The sequence below is a fragment of the Mesoplodon mirus genome, assembly GCF_964341445.2.
Source record: "Mesoplodon mirus genome assembly, chromosome: 16".
NCBI classification, from domain to species: Eukaryota; Metazoa; Chordata; class Mammalia; order Artiodactyla; family Ziphiidae; genus Mesoplodon; species Mesoplodon mirus.
Window position 1 is genome coordinate 61750915 of NC_138992.1, and position 18670 is coordinate 61769584.

At 41.8% G+C, this 18670-nt stretch overlaps 1 protein-coding gene across 1 annotated transcript in view; it reads right to left on the minus strand.

The window, feature by feature from the left end:
* Positions 1-6243: 6243 nt before the first annotated feature.
* The window catches only part of KCNB2 (potassium voltage-gated channel subfamily B member 2), a gene marked incomplete at both ends in the record, with an annotated part of 367631 nt that continues 355204 nt past the window's right edge, over positions 6244-18670 (minus strand). The window contains one exon of the mRNA XM_082601444.1: positions 6244-8403. Coding sequence (XP_082457570.1) covers positions 6244-8403 — 2160 coding nt within the window. The remainder of the gene's footprint in view (positions 8404-18670) is intronic.

The window sequence follows — 18670 nt, forward strand, 5'->3', positions numbered from 1 at the left end:
TTTCTTAGTCTTTCTTCGTTTTGGTGGTATTTGTATCTTTTGCTGGCCTTGGGTTGTCTTATTACTGAAGATAATCCCTCACCTTCCTTTATTTATATGTATATTTATAGGCTACAACCCTTTCAGACTTAATAAGGAAGAGATTATGCATTAATGGCAATGGTAAATAAGATTTATGAAATTAAGTCAGGCTGTTTTAAGACATCAAGTAGAAGAAATGGTAATTGGAGCCACTAAAGAATAGCATTATATTCCAATGAGTGGTAACTTCAATAATATAGAATGTTCACCAAGTTTTTGGAATTGAGACCTTTCCTCTTTCTTATTAGGGCATGACATGGGCCTTTGAATGTTTGCATTGTTTTACTTAGATTTTGTAGAGTCTCCTTTTTCTTTTTTTAGTTCTGTTTGGGTGAGGACAGTGGCAGTGGAAAAGTTCTCAATATATTTTCAAATTCACATGGACCTAAGTGAATAAATTCCTTGAGTCAAGTTAAGCAACTTTTGATTACTGAATTTTATTTATTTACTAAAAAAATTTTTTTTGGCCACACTGCACGGCATGCGGGATCTTAGTTCCCCAACAAGTGGAAGTGCAGAGTCTTAACCACTGGACAGCCAGGGAAGCCCCTAATTACTGAATTTTAAACATCTTCCATTTAGAAATTCAGAAGACTAAACAGAATAGTGATATATTGCGGACATGTGGCCTATAGTCAATAAGAAGTAAGAAAAAACATTAAAATGTTTTGTTTTTCACCCAATAACCATCAACACACTATTAAAATATAAAATTTGTTAGAGTCTTTTTTAACTGGCATCAAATTTTGCTCTAGTTATCGGTGATAGACTATTATTAGCTATTTTGAAAAGCAGTATATCTAACTAAAAAATTATTTTCCAACTTATCAGATAATAAGGGAAGACAACCCATAACTTTACTCAATCAGATTAACAATTTGTTATCTCAAATGTAAATCTAAACTGTGATTCAAAAATAATTATGTACCAGTCTTCCATTTATACCGTCCATCTATTTCTTAGGAAAACAGTTCTTTGGAAAAGAATTTCACTTGTTCCTGTCATATGCTTCCCTGGTTTGATAATTGAATAATTTTTTCATACTCAGAAGAGACACTTTCCAGTAACCCAAATGATCTTCAGCCTGGTTTTATTTATTTTTAAAATTTTTATTTATTCTTAAAAAATTTTTTTCTCTGCCTGGTTTTAAATGGGCGAGGCAGTAAGCTCCAGGAGGCTGGGGGCTGTACGCTAATACCAAGCACGATGCCTTCTGTAGAATACAGGGGTGCTCACCTAGTATTTACTGAATGAATGAATAGTGAAATGCCAATCAAAATCTATTAGACAGTATTTTTGAACTTTGAAGTAGTAATAGTTCTGAAGTGCTTTTTTTTTTTTTTTTTTTTTTTTTTTTTGCTGTACGCGGGCCTCTCACTGCTGTGGCCTCTCCCGCTGCGGAGCACAGGCTCCGGACACACAGGCCCCGCGGCCATGGCTCGCGGGCCCAGCCGCTCCGCGGCACGTGGGATCCTCCGGGATCGGGGCACGAACCCGTGTCCCCTGCATCGGCAGGCGGACTCTCAACCACTGCGCCACCAGGGAAGCCCTGAAGTGCTTTTTTTTTGTAGAAAATCAAGTGGCTTCCTTCAGCCCTCTGCCTAATGTGTATTCATGTTACATCATGAGTAATAAATTCTTCTCTTTGACCCAGGAATGTGTACCTTATAACCAGAATCCCGAATGGGCAAACATATGTGCTAAAGATGGTCAATGTCATTTATCTCAAGTCATTACCATTTGGCATGATCCACTGCTGCTTTAAGAAAACTGCATGATGATAAATGCACCTCTGCTTTTATTTACATAATTTTAAATATTAATAGAAAAAACCTCCTTAACTAACCATATTTTCCTGTTGTTTACTGGAATGCTGGACTTGAAGCCAGAGGATGTGGATGAGGTCTTGCTCTACTATTCACCAGTGACCAGTGTGGACTTGAACAAGATTCCTAACCTCGCTGGTCTTTTATTGATAAATAATGCCTGATTCAGAAGGCTGTTATGAGTATTAAGCATGATCAAAAACTCTTAAAATACTCTACATACATAAGGCTTTTTTTTTCTATTCAAATTTCAAGAGAAAATAGTTGAATTGTTGACTTTCCTCATGTCTACGTGACAGTGCGACTGTTTTGACAAGAAATTAATGGAAACAGATGCTTGGAAGTATTCTTCTTGTTACCAAATCTAGTTCATATCAGGATAATGCTTGATCTAAATGCTTGCTTCAAAGCTGTTGGCTGTGCCGGAGTGGAGAAATTTCTAGTGAAAATGTTTAGAGACTAATTAGGTGAACACTAGGCATTCAGGGTGTCACTCCTGTATTTGTGACCCAACTCAAGACATATATCCGTGCACCCATTTCTATCCTCTTGTGATCGATCTCAAGCTTTAAGCTAAAACAATTTTGTGGCAATTTACACCCGTTAGGATAGCCAGCAGAACTGAATTAACAGTGCCTGGGACTGTGTTATTTTGAGTTCATTCAAACAGTCTTTCCTTGTCGACATTTGTCTCTGGTCACTGAGCTAGGTGACAATGAGCAAGCTCTCCCAGCAGCAGAAACCTCCAGGGCCCCTCAGGGAAACAGCCTATGTCCCCACCACTTAGGCAGTGCTTCTCAAAGTGGGGATGTGTTTTCCAGGGGGTACAAAAGAGGTATTTGAAGTTAAAAGAGTATCCATTTTACTAGTCGGTAAGTAAGAGAAAACATTATTTCTTTGATATTGAAACATATGTTACGAAGTAAAATGCAGCATTTTCATGACTTTTTAATGGAAAACATAAGACTTTGCAAGAACTCTGTGCTTGGTCTATTTCCAGACCAGTTCAGGCAAATATGTTCATTCTCTGTATTAGGTGCAGTTCATTGAAAACGTTAAGGAAGCACTGCTCAAGTGCATTTTGGGAACCCTAGGTGCTTCCCTGTGAAACAACAAAGTCAAAGTTTTTTTGTTTTTTGCGGTACGCGGGCCTCTCACTGTTGTGGCCTCTCCCGTTGCGGAGCACAGGCTCCGGACGCGCAGGCTCAGCAGCCATGGCTCACGGGCCCAGCCGCTCTGCAGCATGTGGGATCTTCCCGGACTGGGGCACGAACCCGTGTCCCCTGCATCGGCAAGTGGACTCTCAACCACTGGGCCACCAGGGAAGCCCCAAAGGTTTTTTTAGAGGAGATTTTATTTTATTTTTTCCTAGCTGAAGACTTCTGGCTCAGAGGGGTTAAGAAGAATTGAAGGTTAAACTTTCCATAGGAGGTTCTTGAAAATTCTTTAAAACTTAAGAAAAATATTAAAGGGGAAAAGTTTTTAGGGAGAATGCCTTTGGGGAGAATGTCTAGAATTCCTTATCTAGGAAAGATTTCTAACATTAAGCATTCTGGAGCAGGATTGTCAGTGAAAGGCCTAATGGACATAAGAAAGGTCGGCGTTAGTAAACTATCAGATAACTTTTAAAAACTTCAGATTCATGACTACAGTTATTACAAAATAACTGCTTCATGAGACTATGTAAAGAAAATAATTTTCATGACTTATTTGCTATTTGTCTAACAGCAGATATATCTGTTTACTTGAAAAACTATATATAGAAAATTCAGACACTCTAGATTTACAAAAACTGAGCAACATTTAGTTTTAGACACTGAAATAAGAAGTATGAGTGATGTAAATATCAATGATTAATGACCATAAACTCTTAAAGGTTGTGTTCTGAAACAAACATAAAAACCATCAGGAAATTCTAATAAGCACAGTGAAAAAGAAATGTTTAAAATTATTTTTAGCAGTAGGGCTGCTTGGATTTCAGCTAAGATCAAAACTTGTTTTCTTATCTGAGACATAATGATCAGATTTTGTTAATAAAGACATGTTACTCCTTAAAGTCTTAAGTTAGGTTCTAAATATTTGGGTTGTCTTTTTCTGTTTTTTTTTTTTCTTTTAAAAATAGAATAAAATGTAGAATTTTTTTCCCTTAAACAAAAAGTTGTGCTTTAAATTGGGCCCAGAATTTTCCTATTTCTCTGAACTATACATCCACACCCACACACACATACAAAATGCATTATTTGGAGGCAAACTTGCACATTCCTGAGAGATCAAGGAATCATATGAATTTGCAGTCTTAAGGTACCTTAGAAATAATTTGTCTTGATTTTTATTGGGGTAAAACTGAAACTAAGAGAGGTTTTCAAGGCTCATCCAGGATCACCCATCAGGTAGTTGCATATCGAGCTAGAGCCTTGATTTCCTGTGAGGCAAAGTGGATCCAAATGACCTGGGTTTTAGCACAGTCTTCACTAACAGAACAATCACTAGCAATATCCTAATTCCTCTGGATTTCACTGTTCTCAGTTGAAAATGCTGGAAGTATTGCTTTCAACTAGGATAATCCTCCATCTCTTGGGGGCGTTGGAAACATGGGGTGTTTCTAGATGCTGCAATCACTGGATGGTGCTACTGGCATTTGTGGCCTTCCCCAGGTGGCAGTGCTTTCCCCCCTCACTGGGTGACCCATTATCAGGCCAGGGTTCTTGTTTTTTTTTTTTTTTTTGTCGCACCATGCGGCATGTGGGATCTTAGCTCCCCGACCAGGGATGGAACCCTGTGCTCCCTGCAGTGGAAGCGTGGAGTCTTAACCACTGGAGCACCAGGGAAGTCCCAGGCCAGGGTTCTTTTTATATTAACTCATTTCCAAACCCAACTCTATCTATGGGGTACAGGTGGGTGGGGGTGGCAGTCTTACTTAAATAACGCTGCTTTTAGTTTGCCAAAAGTCACTTTTTGGAATTCCCATTTTGGCATGTCTACATTCTACCTTTAGATCTTTAGATAGTAAAGGTTATGTTGGATTCAAGTGGAAAATACAGTCGTCTTTAGATGGCCAACATACATTTTTAAAAAATTTTATTTATTTAATTTATTCTTGGCTGCGTTGGGTCTTCATTGCTGCACGCGGGCTTTCTCTAGTTGCGGCGAGTGGGGTCTACTCTTCGTTGCGGTGTGTGGGCTTCTCATTGCAGTGGCTTCTCTTCTTGCAGAGCATGGGCTCTAGGCGCCTGGGCTCAGTAGTTGTGGTGCGTGGGCTTAGTTGCTCTGCGGCATGTGGGATCTTCTGGGACCAGGGGTTGAACCCACGTTCCCCGTATTGGCAGACGGATCCTTAATCACTGTGCCACCAGGGAAATCCCCTTCTTTTTTTTTTTTTTTTTGTTAAAGAACTGCTTTCCAAAAGTGGAGGGCCATTAAAACAAAGTTTAGTTGTGTAATATCCCCTTTTAAGTATGTTCAGGTTTTTAAAAAATGCATTTCTGTCATAGGCTGTAGTATGATACATACTTTTCCCCATGATATTAGTGATATATAATCGGCAAAATTTCAAACTGCAATTCCAAGTTTTTGGATATCTGGTCATTACATCTTGCCTATTTCCATGATTTATAAATAAAACCACAAATGCCACAACTAAGCAGAAGCAAAAAAGAAAAATGCACCCTATGAGTTATATCACAAGTCAATAAAAATACTGTATTCCTTTAAACAGATGTACTTATAAGAGCTTTATAACCCAAAGCAAGATATGTGGGATGCTTTAAGAAAAGGTTGCAATTTTACAACAAGAAGTCTGTACAGCTCCTCCAGGCAGTAGCTGTGAAGGAGGTGCCTGTGTCTCAGAAACTCTTTTCCATCTGTTCTTGACACTTTTGCATCCCAAGCCCCGTTATTTACAAAGTTACCCATTTCGCAAGCTCAAAGCACCTTGCCTGGCCATTACGAACTCATGCAATGACATTTCATCCTTTCATGTGCAAATTCTAAAATTCATTGTAACGGAAAAGCTCAAAGTCGAAACTCTGTCTACAATTTGAAATGAAAGGATCAAAAATGTCAGACATTGCAGAATACCGGTTCGTAATAGAGTGCTCTTTATTTGTTCACTGTTCTTCAGTCATTTTTGTTTGTTTGTTACAAAATGCAGTCTTGATGCTTTATTTAAACAGTACTTAAACTAAACTGTTCATGCCATGCAAAAATAACATTTTATGCACTTTTTTTGGGGGGGAGGGGCTTCCCACTTTTTAGTTCACAGGCATTATTAACCGCATTTTTAAGAAACAAGTTTTTTGTTTGTTTGTTTGTTTTTTATTATTGCCTTTGTAACTAGTCACATGCTGGTTTCACGTGTGGGACAGTAACCTGTGTCTCCTGGGTTGGAATGAATTTCTGGGGCAAACAAGTGGTTTTCCATCTTGCACCCTTCCTGACTGTTGTCCTTTTTTACTTCCGCCACAGCATGGTAAATGTCTTGCCTACAGTTGTGACTTGTGTCCTGTGGGGAGGAAGCGCCCACAGAGGCCTCTTCTCTTAAAGGGTCTCTTCCGTCACTAGGCTCATCTGCAAAGCAGTTCGGCTTGGAGTCTGCCTGCTTGTCCTGCCTCGTGGTCCCTTGGAGCTCTAAGAAATCATCGTCTTCGCCCGTGTCTATTTCCGTGAAGCTCCTCCTCTCTCTGGATGAGAAAGGGAAGAGTTTCTGCTTGGGAAACCGAGGCGTCAGCCCTTTGGAGGGTCCCTGACAATGTGCCGGAACCTCGGCACCCAGCAAGGGTCTGTCTCCCTGGGAGGGGGTTTCTTCTAAGAGGATGGTGCTGATGAGCTGCGGGGCGGTGAGTGGGAAGTCGGCCGCGGTGACCGGCAGCGGCCTGGCCGTGCTGGGTGGGGTCTGCGGGGCCCCGCCTCTGTTGTCCTTGAAGTTCACCTTGAGCGATCCGGACTTGAGCGGGTTGCTGCCTTTCAGCGAGCTCTTCGGGCTCTCGGCGGCGCTCTCCGACTGCAAGGGGCCGTGGGGCCCAGCCTGGGACCCGCTGGAGTCGAGCTTCACAGTTACGTCGATTGGAGCGTATTCCGGGCTGGTGTCCCTGGCCGCGGGCCCCTTCTCTCGGGTTAGGGTGAGGAATGGGGGGGCCCTGGCTCTTTGGTGCTCTTCTATCCGGGCGAGGTCGGGTGGGAACTTCATCTGCAGGTGGCAAGCGGAGGGCGGCGGCAGGGGCGACCTCTCGGTCTCCGTGAAGTCGGTGGCGCAGCTCGTGAAGCTGTCGATGCTGGAGGTGCTCTTCATGTCCACGATGCCCTCGGCCTGCGCCACGGCCAGCTGCTCCTGCGGGCAGATCACCTCCTCCATCTCTATCTCTTCTTCGTACGCAGACGGCCTCTCGGGCTGCTGCTGGCGCTCGGGATTCGGGTGGGAGTGAGGCTGCGTCTTGGTGATCTCGTTGTACAGCATCTCCAGTTTCTGGGCACTCAGATGCTGCGGGCTGGAGGAAGAAGTGTTGTTCAGCTGCTCGTGGGAGTCTTTTTGGCTGACCTCCTGGTACGTATTCTCGTAAGACTTGTTGGAGCTTGTTTCCGACAGAGCCTTCCGGGCCCACTTCCACCGGCTTGGAGAGAGGCGGTTATCCCCCGTGGAGTCTTTTGTGTTGGCCGACTCTCCCGTCTTCTCCACGGCCACGTCTATCAGTTCCATACTGCGAGCAAAGGCGTCTTTTAAGTTCATAGAAACGATGCTTCCATTCCTCTTGGCCCGCTCGAGAGCCTCTCTCCTTTTAATGGCCTTCTCCTGGCGTTTCTGCTCCTTGTAAAACTCAGAAAAGTTGTTTACAATGATTGGGATCGGAAGGGCGATCACCAGAACTCCCGCGATGCAGCACAGGCCTCCCACGATCTTCCCTAATAACGTTTTTGGGTAGATGTCACCGTAGCCGACAGTGGTCATGGTGATGGTGGCCCACCAAAATGAGGCCGGGATGCTGGTGAACTTGGTAGCATCTTCGTCCTTCTCGGCAAAAAATACCAGGCTGGAGAATATCATTATCCCCATGGCCAAGAACAATATCAACAAGCCCAGTTCGTTGTAACTCCGCCTGAGGGTGAAACCCAGGGACTGCAGGCCCGTCGAGTGTCTGGCGAGCTTCAGGATCCTGAGGATACGCATGATTCGGAAGATCTGGACCACGCGCCTCACGTTCTGGAACTGCAGCACGCTCTTGTTGGACTCCGTGAGGAAGATGGTGACGTAATACGGCAAGATGGCCAGCAAGTCGATAACATTCAACGGGCCCTTAAAGAACTTCCATTTATTTGGTGAGGACAGGAAACGTAAAAGGTACTCCATGGTAAACCAGGCGATACACACGGCCTCCACGTGGGCTAGCTGGGGGTTGTCATTGGGCTGTCCGAATTCATCCATCTCCTGCAGCTCTGGTAGCGTGTTGAGAGACAGGGCAATGGTGGAGAGGACGATGAACAAGATGGACACGATAGCCAAGATCTGGAAAAGAAAAGAAAGTCAAGTCAGCAAGGCCTCTTAGTTGCTTAGGCAGCTAGGAGACATATGGGTTCACCATTCTTTAAACGACATGTCTTGCTCAAAGGTATTCCAAGAAGGTAACTTTACAACCCCAAATTCTCCAACTCATACAAATGCGTTCACTTTTTATGAGTTCATTTCACTTAGAAGCCTAATGTGTATAAAATAGATAACTAATGAGAACGTTCTATACAGCACAGGGAACTCTGCTCAATGCTCTGTGGTAACTTAAATGGGAAGGAAATCCAAGAAAGAGAGGCTATACATATATGTACAGCTGATTCACTTTACTGTACAGCAGACAATAACACAACATTATAAAGCAACTCTACTCTCAGTAAAAATTAACAATAATAAAAAGAAGCCTAATGTAATATACTTTTTAATTCTAGGGTCTAAGCCATTTGAAAAAAATCCATTCTCCCCACCAGCCCCCCGTTGCCCATTGTTCTTAGGCACCTTTGGAAGAGTTTTCAGGGAATAGTCATCTCTCCTCTCTTAGTTATTTGTAATTTTTCTCTTAACCACCCAGTTTATGTTTCCTTACATGAATTGCCATACATGTTATATTAGCTAGAAAAAATTCATGATTGCCAGAAGTTTTATTCTACAGCTAAAAACGCGAATGCAGACCTATGTGTGGCGAGATAATGTGGCCTCAGTACAACAATATTTCCATAGAACAAGTATGATTTGTGTGGTAAGCACTGAAGGCTGAACCAAGTCAGGGAGCCTCCATCCTGGGCTATGTGGCCTTCTGGCCAGCCTCTGGTGGGTGAGGGGGATTATGAGCTCACTTCTTTCAGTTGAGAAAGGTTTCAGAACAAAGAACTTGAAGATTGTCCATGGTGATTTCAGTTCAGAGATCACCGTGGGGCAGAGGAAGAGCAGCACCATATCAGATGTGGAAGGAGAGAGGAAGCGCTCAGTAAGAAGTAAAAAGAGGATCAGTGACTGAATTTTGGAGTCAGTCATTCTGACCTCTGAGCTTGGCTTTATCACTTACTGTGTGACTTTGGGCAAGTTACTTAACCTATGTCTCAGTTTACAGATCTGTCGAATGAAGACAACAATCGTAGTTATTTCATGGCTGTTGTGAAGATTCCCTGGCACACAGACATCACTAAATAAATGAAAATTACTCATAGTGTTAGAGGCTGAAATGAACAGGACCTCAGTCTGGAAAGACGAAGACCAAGAACAGGTATATGGGAAATCTGTAAAACCATGCAGGGTATAGACAGCTTAAGCAAGGATTGCCTCACTGTAACCCAGTGTTCTAGATTGATAAGGCAAAGCATGAAGATGAAGGTTTGAGGGCAACAGAATAAAGCACTTCTTTGCTTAGTACAGATTGTGTGTCTGGGACACATGATTCTTGGTGAAGTAGGAAACCTCTCTTACCTAGGTTAGGTCTGGCTTGGTTTCATCTGACCTTTGCCAATGACCTCAAGAGGTATCACTGGTCTCAGTTATTATTTGTAGCTCTGAGAAAAATATCCTGACACTGTTTAACTTAGAAATTCAGCATTCAGTAGACAATGATTAAATATCTTGAGGCCACACATCTCAGTAAACATGAGACTGTGAAAAAATTATCTATAACTGACATCAGGACTTCTGAACTTCTCTTTATCCTTCTAAGTTTCTCTACTTCTGGGTTATTCTCCTTACCCTTGCTCTTTTCTCCTCTTATGCCTCATTTATACCTTTCATTGTTTTTTCTTCCTGTTTCTTCCAGCTCCCATCTTTCCTCTTAAATCACTTTACAGTGAAAACCACAGTTTGTTCCAGAATGCACTGCAGATATTAAGTAAAGATTTAAGTTTTCTTAACTTAAAGAACAGTACTGAATTACTAGTGTTTTATAATGTTTTCTTAAACAAAACTAAGTACTTTTTACCTGAGTTTACTTCAGGAGTTCCTTTAAAAATGTGGATCAATGAATGACAGTAGAATAAAGGTTCTCTTCATCTACTCCAGAGACTGTGAAGGCTAAAGTTAGAAATCCCCTCAAGAAGGTTTAGATAAACCCATGAATAATGGATTCAGAGGGTTTATTAAGGACAGTTGGGAATGCTCACCTCAAAGCTTTACCCTCAGGGGCCAATGGAAGGGGAACATTTACAATATTCTGTCACTTAAATATTCTTAGGAAGCATTGGTCAGATTTCATCTACTCTTATGTTCTTACCATAAGGAACTAGGTTCCTCTGTATTTTCTAGAAGGTCACACTGTTCCTGATATACCTTTGGGCATCTTAAGTACTGGGATTGCTGCCAGCATTCTTGTGCTGATAATCCATATTCTAGATTTTCCATATCTTCTTATCTGTTCACCTGCCTGTTTTGGATGCATTTTATTTAGGATTATCACCTCCAAGAGCAAGAGAAAAGTAGAAATACAAATGAAACCATTATACTATCTTCCAACCTTTTAGACAAAGAACAAAGTGGAAGATCCAAGGTGGACCTTTAGTTTTTCCATGACTCCACAATCTGACCTAGATTGTAGGTCATTTTACTTTCGTATGTAATTTTGGGAAATAATGAACATTGTATAGTTCTAATTTAGTCTATGGTCTGGTTGATGGCAACTTAATGAATATGGCTACTTTTAACACCTGAAAATTTAGCATGTGCACAGCATGATTTGAAGGACATTCTTGAAGAAAAGGAATTACTAAAGAAACAAAAATCCAAACACTCAAGCCCTTAGCAACCCCACATTCATGTTAAACTATAAGGTATTGCAGTGCATTATTTTCTGTCTCATGTTCAATCTGTCAAAACCCATTTGCTATCAATGTAAAGAAATGGTTTATTTTAAATATCTTGTGAAACTTGGAATTCTCCAAGAAAAACAGCACCTTAGACAAATATTCAATATATACCAAGGATGATGTGTGGTGCAATAAGCCAAATGCAAGGTTATTGTTTTATGGTAGAGGTTGTTGTTTCTTTTAAACACAATAAATAGACTAAATGTGAAATTTTGCTCTATGCTACATGATACACCTCTAAACATGGATATTTACTTTGGTACAGCAAACCCTTATGGCATTTACGTATTGTTTCATTTATTATAACCATGCACAAGTTAGGTTTTTAATCCTGTCACCCCTAATAACCAGCCTCCAGAGCTGGCTCTTTCGGCTCCAGCAAATAGACTTATGTTTGTATATCGCAAATGAAGTGGAAATTCCAAACAATTACCTGGGTGATATCCGTCAACCCCCTTGGAATTTGGATTACATCATTTCCAAGGTTCCTTTCACCTCTAACATATGGCGAGTCTCTTTCTCAACTAAAACATTGTGCTAATTCCATTCACGTCCGCAAACCAAACCAAGGACAAGTCACAGTTGAGCCCATCATTTTGGTTGAATTGCCAACATATAATTTTGTTGCTTAAGAAATAAAAAATTCAAATGGGAAGCCTTTGTAAAACATCATACTCTGTATGTTCCAAGCATTTAGTTACTGGAAATAGACATTTTTTCTGGATAACACTTTTCTTCCCTCTTGCATTGCCTGGATAATGATTTAATTCTTCACTTAGACACAGACTTTCAGAGGATCACACAGAGGTAAGAATAGGGCTCCTGGCACTGGTGTTACTGGGTCCCCAAATTTGGTTGCATCAATTTCTGTTTGTGAGAGAAGTAAGGCAGGTGGAGATTTGCCCTATTTACCAACTTGTTGACTTTATATCTTTTGAAGATAGTGGGTGTTTTGTGGTGGAAAGGACACAGGACAAGGGATTAAAATACTTGGCCTGATGAGACCTTCAAGATGGCGGAGGAGTAAGAAGTGGAGATCACCTTCCTCCCCACAAATACATCAGAAATACAACTACATGTGGAACAACTCCTACAGAACACCTACTGAACGCTGGCAGAAGACGTCAGACCTCCCAAAAGGCAAGAAACTCCCCACATACCTGGGTAGGACAAAAGAAAAAAGAATAAACAGACAAAAGAATAGGGACAGGACCTGCACCTCAAAACAAAAATAAACCAATAAACTGAAAACATAGGCAGAACACTCTATGACATAAATCACAGCAAGATCCTTTTTGACCCACCTCCTAGAGTAATGGAAATAAAACCAAAAATAAACCAATGGGACCTAATGAAACTTAAAAGCTTTTGCACAGCAAAGGAAAACATAAGACGAAAAGACAACTCTCAGAATGGGAGAAAATATTTGCAAATGAAGTAACTGACAAAGGATTAATCCCCCCAATTTACAAGCAGCTCATGCAGCTCAATATCAAAAAAACAAACAACCCAATGCAAAAATGGGCAGATGACCTAAATAGACATTTCTCCAAAGAAGATATACAGATTGCCAACAAACACATGAAAGGATGCTCAACATCACTAATCATTAGAGAAATGCAAAGCAAATCTACAATGAGGTATCACCTCACACTGGTCAGAATGGCCATCATCAAAAAATCTACAAACAATAAATGCTGGAGAGGGTGTGGAGAAAAGGGAACCTTTTTGCACTGTTGGTGGGAATGTAAATTGATACAGCCACTATGGAGAACAGTATGGTGGTTCCTTAAAAAACTAAAAATAGAGCTACCATATGACCCAGCAATCCCACTACTGGGCATATACTCTGAGAAAACCATAATTCAAAAAGAGTCATGGACCACAATGTTCACTGCAGCACTATTTACAATAGCCAGGACATGGCAGCAACCTAAGTGTGCATCGACAGATGAATGGATAAAGAAGATGTGGCACATATATACAATGGAATATTACTCAGCCATAAAAAGAAACGAAATTGAGTTATTTGTGGTGAGGTGGATGGACCTAGAGACTGTCATACAGAGAGAAGTAAGTCAGAAAGAGAAAAACAAATACCATATGCTAACACATATATATGGAAGCTAAAAAAAAAAAAAGGTTCTGAAGAACCTAGGGGCAGGACAGGTATAAAGATGCAGACGTAGAGAATGGACTTGAGGACATGGGGACGGGGAAGGGTAAGCTGGGACCAAGTGAGAGAGTGGCATGGCCATATATACACTATCAAATGTAAAATAGGTAGCTAGTGGGAAGCAGTTACATAGCACAGGGAGATCAGCTTGGTGCTTTGTGACCACCTAGAGGGGTGGGATAGGGAGGGTGGGAGGGAGATGCAAGAGGGAGGAGATATGGGGATATATGTATACGTATAGCTGGTTCACTTTGTTATACAGCAGAAACTAACACACCGCTGTAAAGCAATTATACTCCAATAAAGATGTTAAAAAATAAATAAAACCCATGGCCCTACCTCTGTGGCCACGCGGACAAGCCCATTTCCTCTGCAAACATTAGTGCCCTCATCTGCAAAATGAGGTGCCTTCCATTTGCCTCAGCTGCCTGAGAGGTTTGTTAAGGACCAGACTAGGTCAAGCACATGAAGCATCTATAAAATGTAAAGTACAATACGTGCTGGAGTTGTGCCTGGAAGAAGCCTTTGGTCAGCATTGGGAGGGAATAATGAACACAAACCGCTTCTCCCCCATTTAAATACAACTGGAGACTTATTTCATGTTCATAGTTTAAAGATTTTCAAGCACATTGTTTCACCTTGCCAGTGGTTTGCATGCCAAACCCAGATAACTAGCTTATTTGCCTTAGGACTGAACCATCTAGTTTGCCAATATTTAAGAACTGGACTGAGCTTGGCTGGGTGTGTGGGCGGAATGGGTGAGGTGGGTCAAAGGGTATGAACTTCCAATAATAAAATACATTCAGTCCCAGGGATGTACAGCATGGGTTAATAATACTGTGTTGTAGATTTGAAATTGGTGAAGAGAGTAGATCTTAAAAGTTGCATCACAGGAAAAACGTTTTGTTACTATGTGACGTGATGGATGTTAACTAAACTCATTGTGGTAATCATTTCATAATATAGACAGATATCAAATCATTATGCTGTACACCTAAAATTAACTCAATGTTATATGTCAATTACATCACAATTAAAAAAAGAAAGAGGTAGACTGAGGTCGCTTCGGGTGAATTTGACCTGCCTTGAGTCTTAAAATATGCAGAAAGTTTTCAAGCTTGGGCTTTCTGAGTGATAATCTGCTTTGTATTCACCAACTTTCCGTAACTCCCCCCAAACACATGGGAACTTGGGTGGCTTGCACTGAGGTCAGTGCAGATACTTTCTCTCTCTCATCTCCCCCAAACTCTCCTTCCTTCTTTGACAAATATGTGCTGAGAGGTGAAACTGAGTGAGTTATAAGCTCTTAACTATATAGCACTCCTGCGTTATCTTCTTAGTGGAATATAGTACATTAAAAAAAATAAAACCTGGTCAGCAATAGAAAACAACATGGGGAAATGAGATGATAAGAATTTTCAGGAGAGAATCAACTTATTTAAGTCGGCAGGAAGAAGGTCTGTGATGAGCATTATTAGAAACATGAAACTCCTTCTATTTTCAGGAAAAGGACAAAGCACAATGACAGTTCTGAGCCTGTAAGCCAAAGACCAAACCATTTGTTGAGGGAAGAAGTGAGAAGTAGGTAAAAATATCATGACTTTCATCTACCTATCTTCTATTTCTAGCTGTTTCCCAGAAGACTACTGGACTCAGCAAACCAGAAAATAAATCCTGTGATTTGTACCAAAGGAAGAATAATCTAGGACTGTTTGCAGTCCTAATATATCTCATATTCCTGGAAACCATGGTGCTGTCCTCTAAGGCTGGGGGCCCTTGGTTGATTTTCTGATTGGTCCTTTCTTCTCACAGATATCCCCTTGCCCTCCCAGGACAAATGAGATTCTGTGCTTAAGTTCTCTGATGATTTGCATATACAAGCATGAATCCCTTATGGGCTAGCACCACATGACTCATGCAAAGAATGAGCATCACTGAAAGGGTCAGTTGATTTTTAATTATTTTGGACCCATGGATAACAGGAGCCCAGGAATTCAATCCCCCACCCCCCATTTGTGGACTGCTGAATGAGGGGTTTCAAAAGACTTAGTCATCCACACACAAGCAGATGTCAGCTGGAAGCCTGCATGATGCTTTTCATTTGGGATGGGGTGGGATGTGAGAAGCAATCCAGTTCTGCATACTATCGAATTTTTCTTTTGGTTTTTATTCCCAGATCCAAAACCAATTTTTTTTTTTTTTTTTTTTTTTTTTTTTTTTTTTGCTGTACGCGGGCCTCTCACTGCTGTGGCCTCTCCCGTTGCGGAGCACAGGCTCCGGACACACAGGCTCCGCGGCCATGGCTCGCGGGCCCAGCCGCTCCGCGGCATGTGGGATCTTCCGGGATCGGGGCACGAACCCGTGTCCCCTGCATCGGCAGGCGGACTTCTCAACCACTGCGCCACCAGGGAAGCCCCAAAACCAATTTTTTGAGAGGAGAGTTTTTGGCTGTCTTATGACTAAAGATACTGTTGTAATATTTTCTTGGTATCTCCTGAAATAAGCTGCGTTTCACTACCCATGATATATTTCTTATTTTAAAAGATTAGATTTTGGGAAGCAAGTCATTAGGTAGAAGGCTGGTGAAGGGAACTTTAATCTCACTCACAGTAACTCTGCAAAGAAAGGAGCAACAGTGAGATGGAGACACCTTTAATCTTACACCCACTCCAGTGATTAGCCAACCTCTTTGTAGGTAAGTTGTTCTTACAAAGTCTTCAGGAGCCAGAGAGTAAAAATGAAGATGGGCCAGGCTTGGTGAAACACAAACATTACTGCCTCTCTTGGCCCCTGAAGGGCAGGAATTATGGCTCTTTTCTTTAGACTGCTCAACCTGACTCCAAGAAAGCACACCATAAATGTTCAGACTCTTCCCTTGAGTGTGTGAATAACAGATTTGGGGGGAAGGACACAAGAAAGAGAATTAGTGGAGTATATCCTTTGAACAGGATTTCATTTAACTTGATACCTAGAATGTAAAACAAAAAATCATAGAACAATCAAGTTAGATGAAATCTTGAAGTATGCCATGTCTTACTTTATAGATAAAGAAACAAAGATTCAGGGATGCTACTGCACCTGGTGGGTGGAGGGGAGGCAATAGTAAGGGACTTAGAGTTGACACGTCTGAGTTTGAATCCTGCTTCTGATTATCCTATTAGTTTTGAGGACTTGGGCACCAAAATTAGCTTTTTCTAGGGCTTATTATTCCCATATAGAAAATGTGGAAAATAAAGACTTGTTTTGCTTACCTATAGAGCATTGTTTTGAGGACTGTGCTGGCTAATTTTTTTTTTTTTTTTTTTTTTTTTTTGCGGTACGCGGGCCTCTCACTGTTGTGGCCTCTCCCGTTGCAGAGCACAGGCTCTGGACGCGCAGGCTCAGCAGCCATGGCTCACAGGCCCAGCCGCTCCATGGCACGTGGGATCTTCCCGGACCGGGGCACGAACCCGTGTCCCCTGCATCGGCAGGCGGACTCTCAACCACTGCGCCACCAGGGAAGCCCTATGCTGGCTAATTTTATGTGCCAACTTGGCTAGGCTGTGGTGCCCAGTTGTTGCGTCCAACAGCAGTCTGGAACTTGTGAAGGTATTTTTTAGGTGTGATTAATGTTTAAATCAGTAGACTTTGAGTAAAGCAGATTATTCTTCATCATGTGGGTGGACCTCGTCCAATCCGCTGAAGGTCTTAAGATGATGACAAGTTTTCCAAAGAAGAAGCAATTCTGCCTCGAGACTGTCACACAGAAACCTTGCCTGAGTTTCCAGTCTGCCTGGCCTGCTCTGTGGAATTTTTTTTTTTTTTTTAAGATTTGGGTTTTTTTTTTTTAAAGCCATTGCTTTTATTTAGTTATTTTTAAAATTTTAATTAATTAATTAATTTTTTTGGCTGCGTTGGGTCTTCGTTGCTGCGTGCGGGCTTTCTCTAGTTGCGGCGAGCGGGGGCTACTCTCCGTTGCGTGCGCGGGCTTCTCATTGCGGTGGCTTGTCTTGTTGCAGAGCACAGGCTCTAGGTGCGCGAGCTGAGTAGTTGTGGCTCGTGGGCTCTAGAGCGCAGGCTCAGTTATTATGGCGCATGGGCTTAGTTGCTCCACAGCATGTGGGATCCACGGATTCAGGGATTGAATCCGTGTCCCCTGCATTGGCAGTCGGATTCTTAACCACTGCGCCACCCGGGAAGTCCTGCTGTGTGGATTTTGAACTCAAGATTGAAACATCAGCTCTTAACTTGACTTTTCGGCCTCCTGTGTTGCCCTGTGGACTTCAGACTTGCCAGTCCTCACAGTTGTGTGAGGCCAGCTCCTTGATGTCTGTCTATCTGTCTGTCTCTCTCTATATATAAATACACACCCACCTATATATGCATTTACATATATAGGGTTAGCCAAAAAGTTTGTTTGGATTTTCTGTACGATGTTATGGAAAAATCTGAGTATATATATATATTCTCTTGGTTCTATTTCTCTGAAGAATTCTAATACGAGAACAAATAAGATAAAATACATGATAGCACTTTGCAAGCTGCAGAGTGCTAAAAAATGTTAATTATTTTTACTTATTTATTCATTTATTTATTTGGCCACGCTACATGGCATGCCGGATCTTAGTTCCCCTACAAGGGCTCGAACCCGTGCCCCCTGCAGTGGATGCGCAGTGTCTTAACCACTGGACTGCCAGGGAATTCCCCCAAAATGTTAATTGTTATAATTATTTGAGAACTTCCCAAATCATACATCTATTCCTGTTGAGCCATAAGAAGTTCCTCATTCTTTGTGTGACTCCAATGCCTAGATGGTGGTCCTTTTGACATCCTACAAAGAGAGCGTATTCATGTGCATGGCATAAGTTGGAGGGTCATAAGGAAAGGCAGTTTTATTATTTGGTGCAAAATGAATCAAGAAGAATTCCCTAAGTTGGACTTAACAGCTGCCAAGCTCCTAAGATGCCGCATCTTCCACTTACCTGAGCTGAGTGAACTCAGGGAAGGTGAGCAAGAGGAAAATAAAGATCAACAAATATTACTCTCGAAAACCACATAAGGGGTTTGTTAAATATGTGCCAGTGGGACTCATCCTCGGTGTGGGTGGGGAATCAGTGAGTGATTCAAATTTTGAGATCCTTGTAAAGACTGTTATGCTTTCATGTGTTTTTCAGCTGGTTTCATCTTTCCATTCCTTTTTACTCATGCTTGGTGGTTGAACTGGCTTGAATTCCCCCTTCCAGCCAGGCTGGGACCCTCACTGCTTCCTGGGCATGTCATTCCTTTTCAT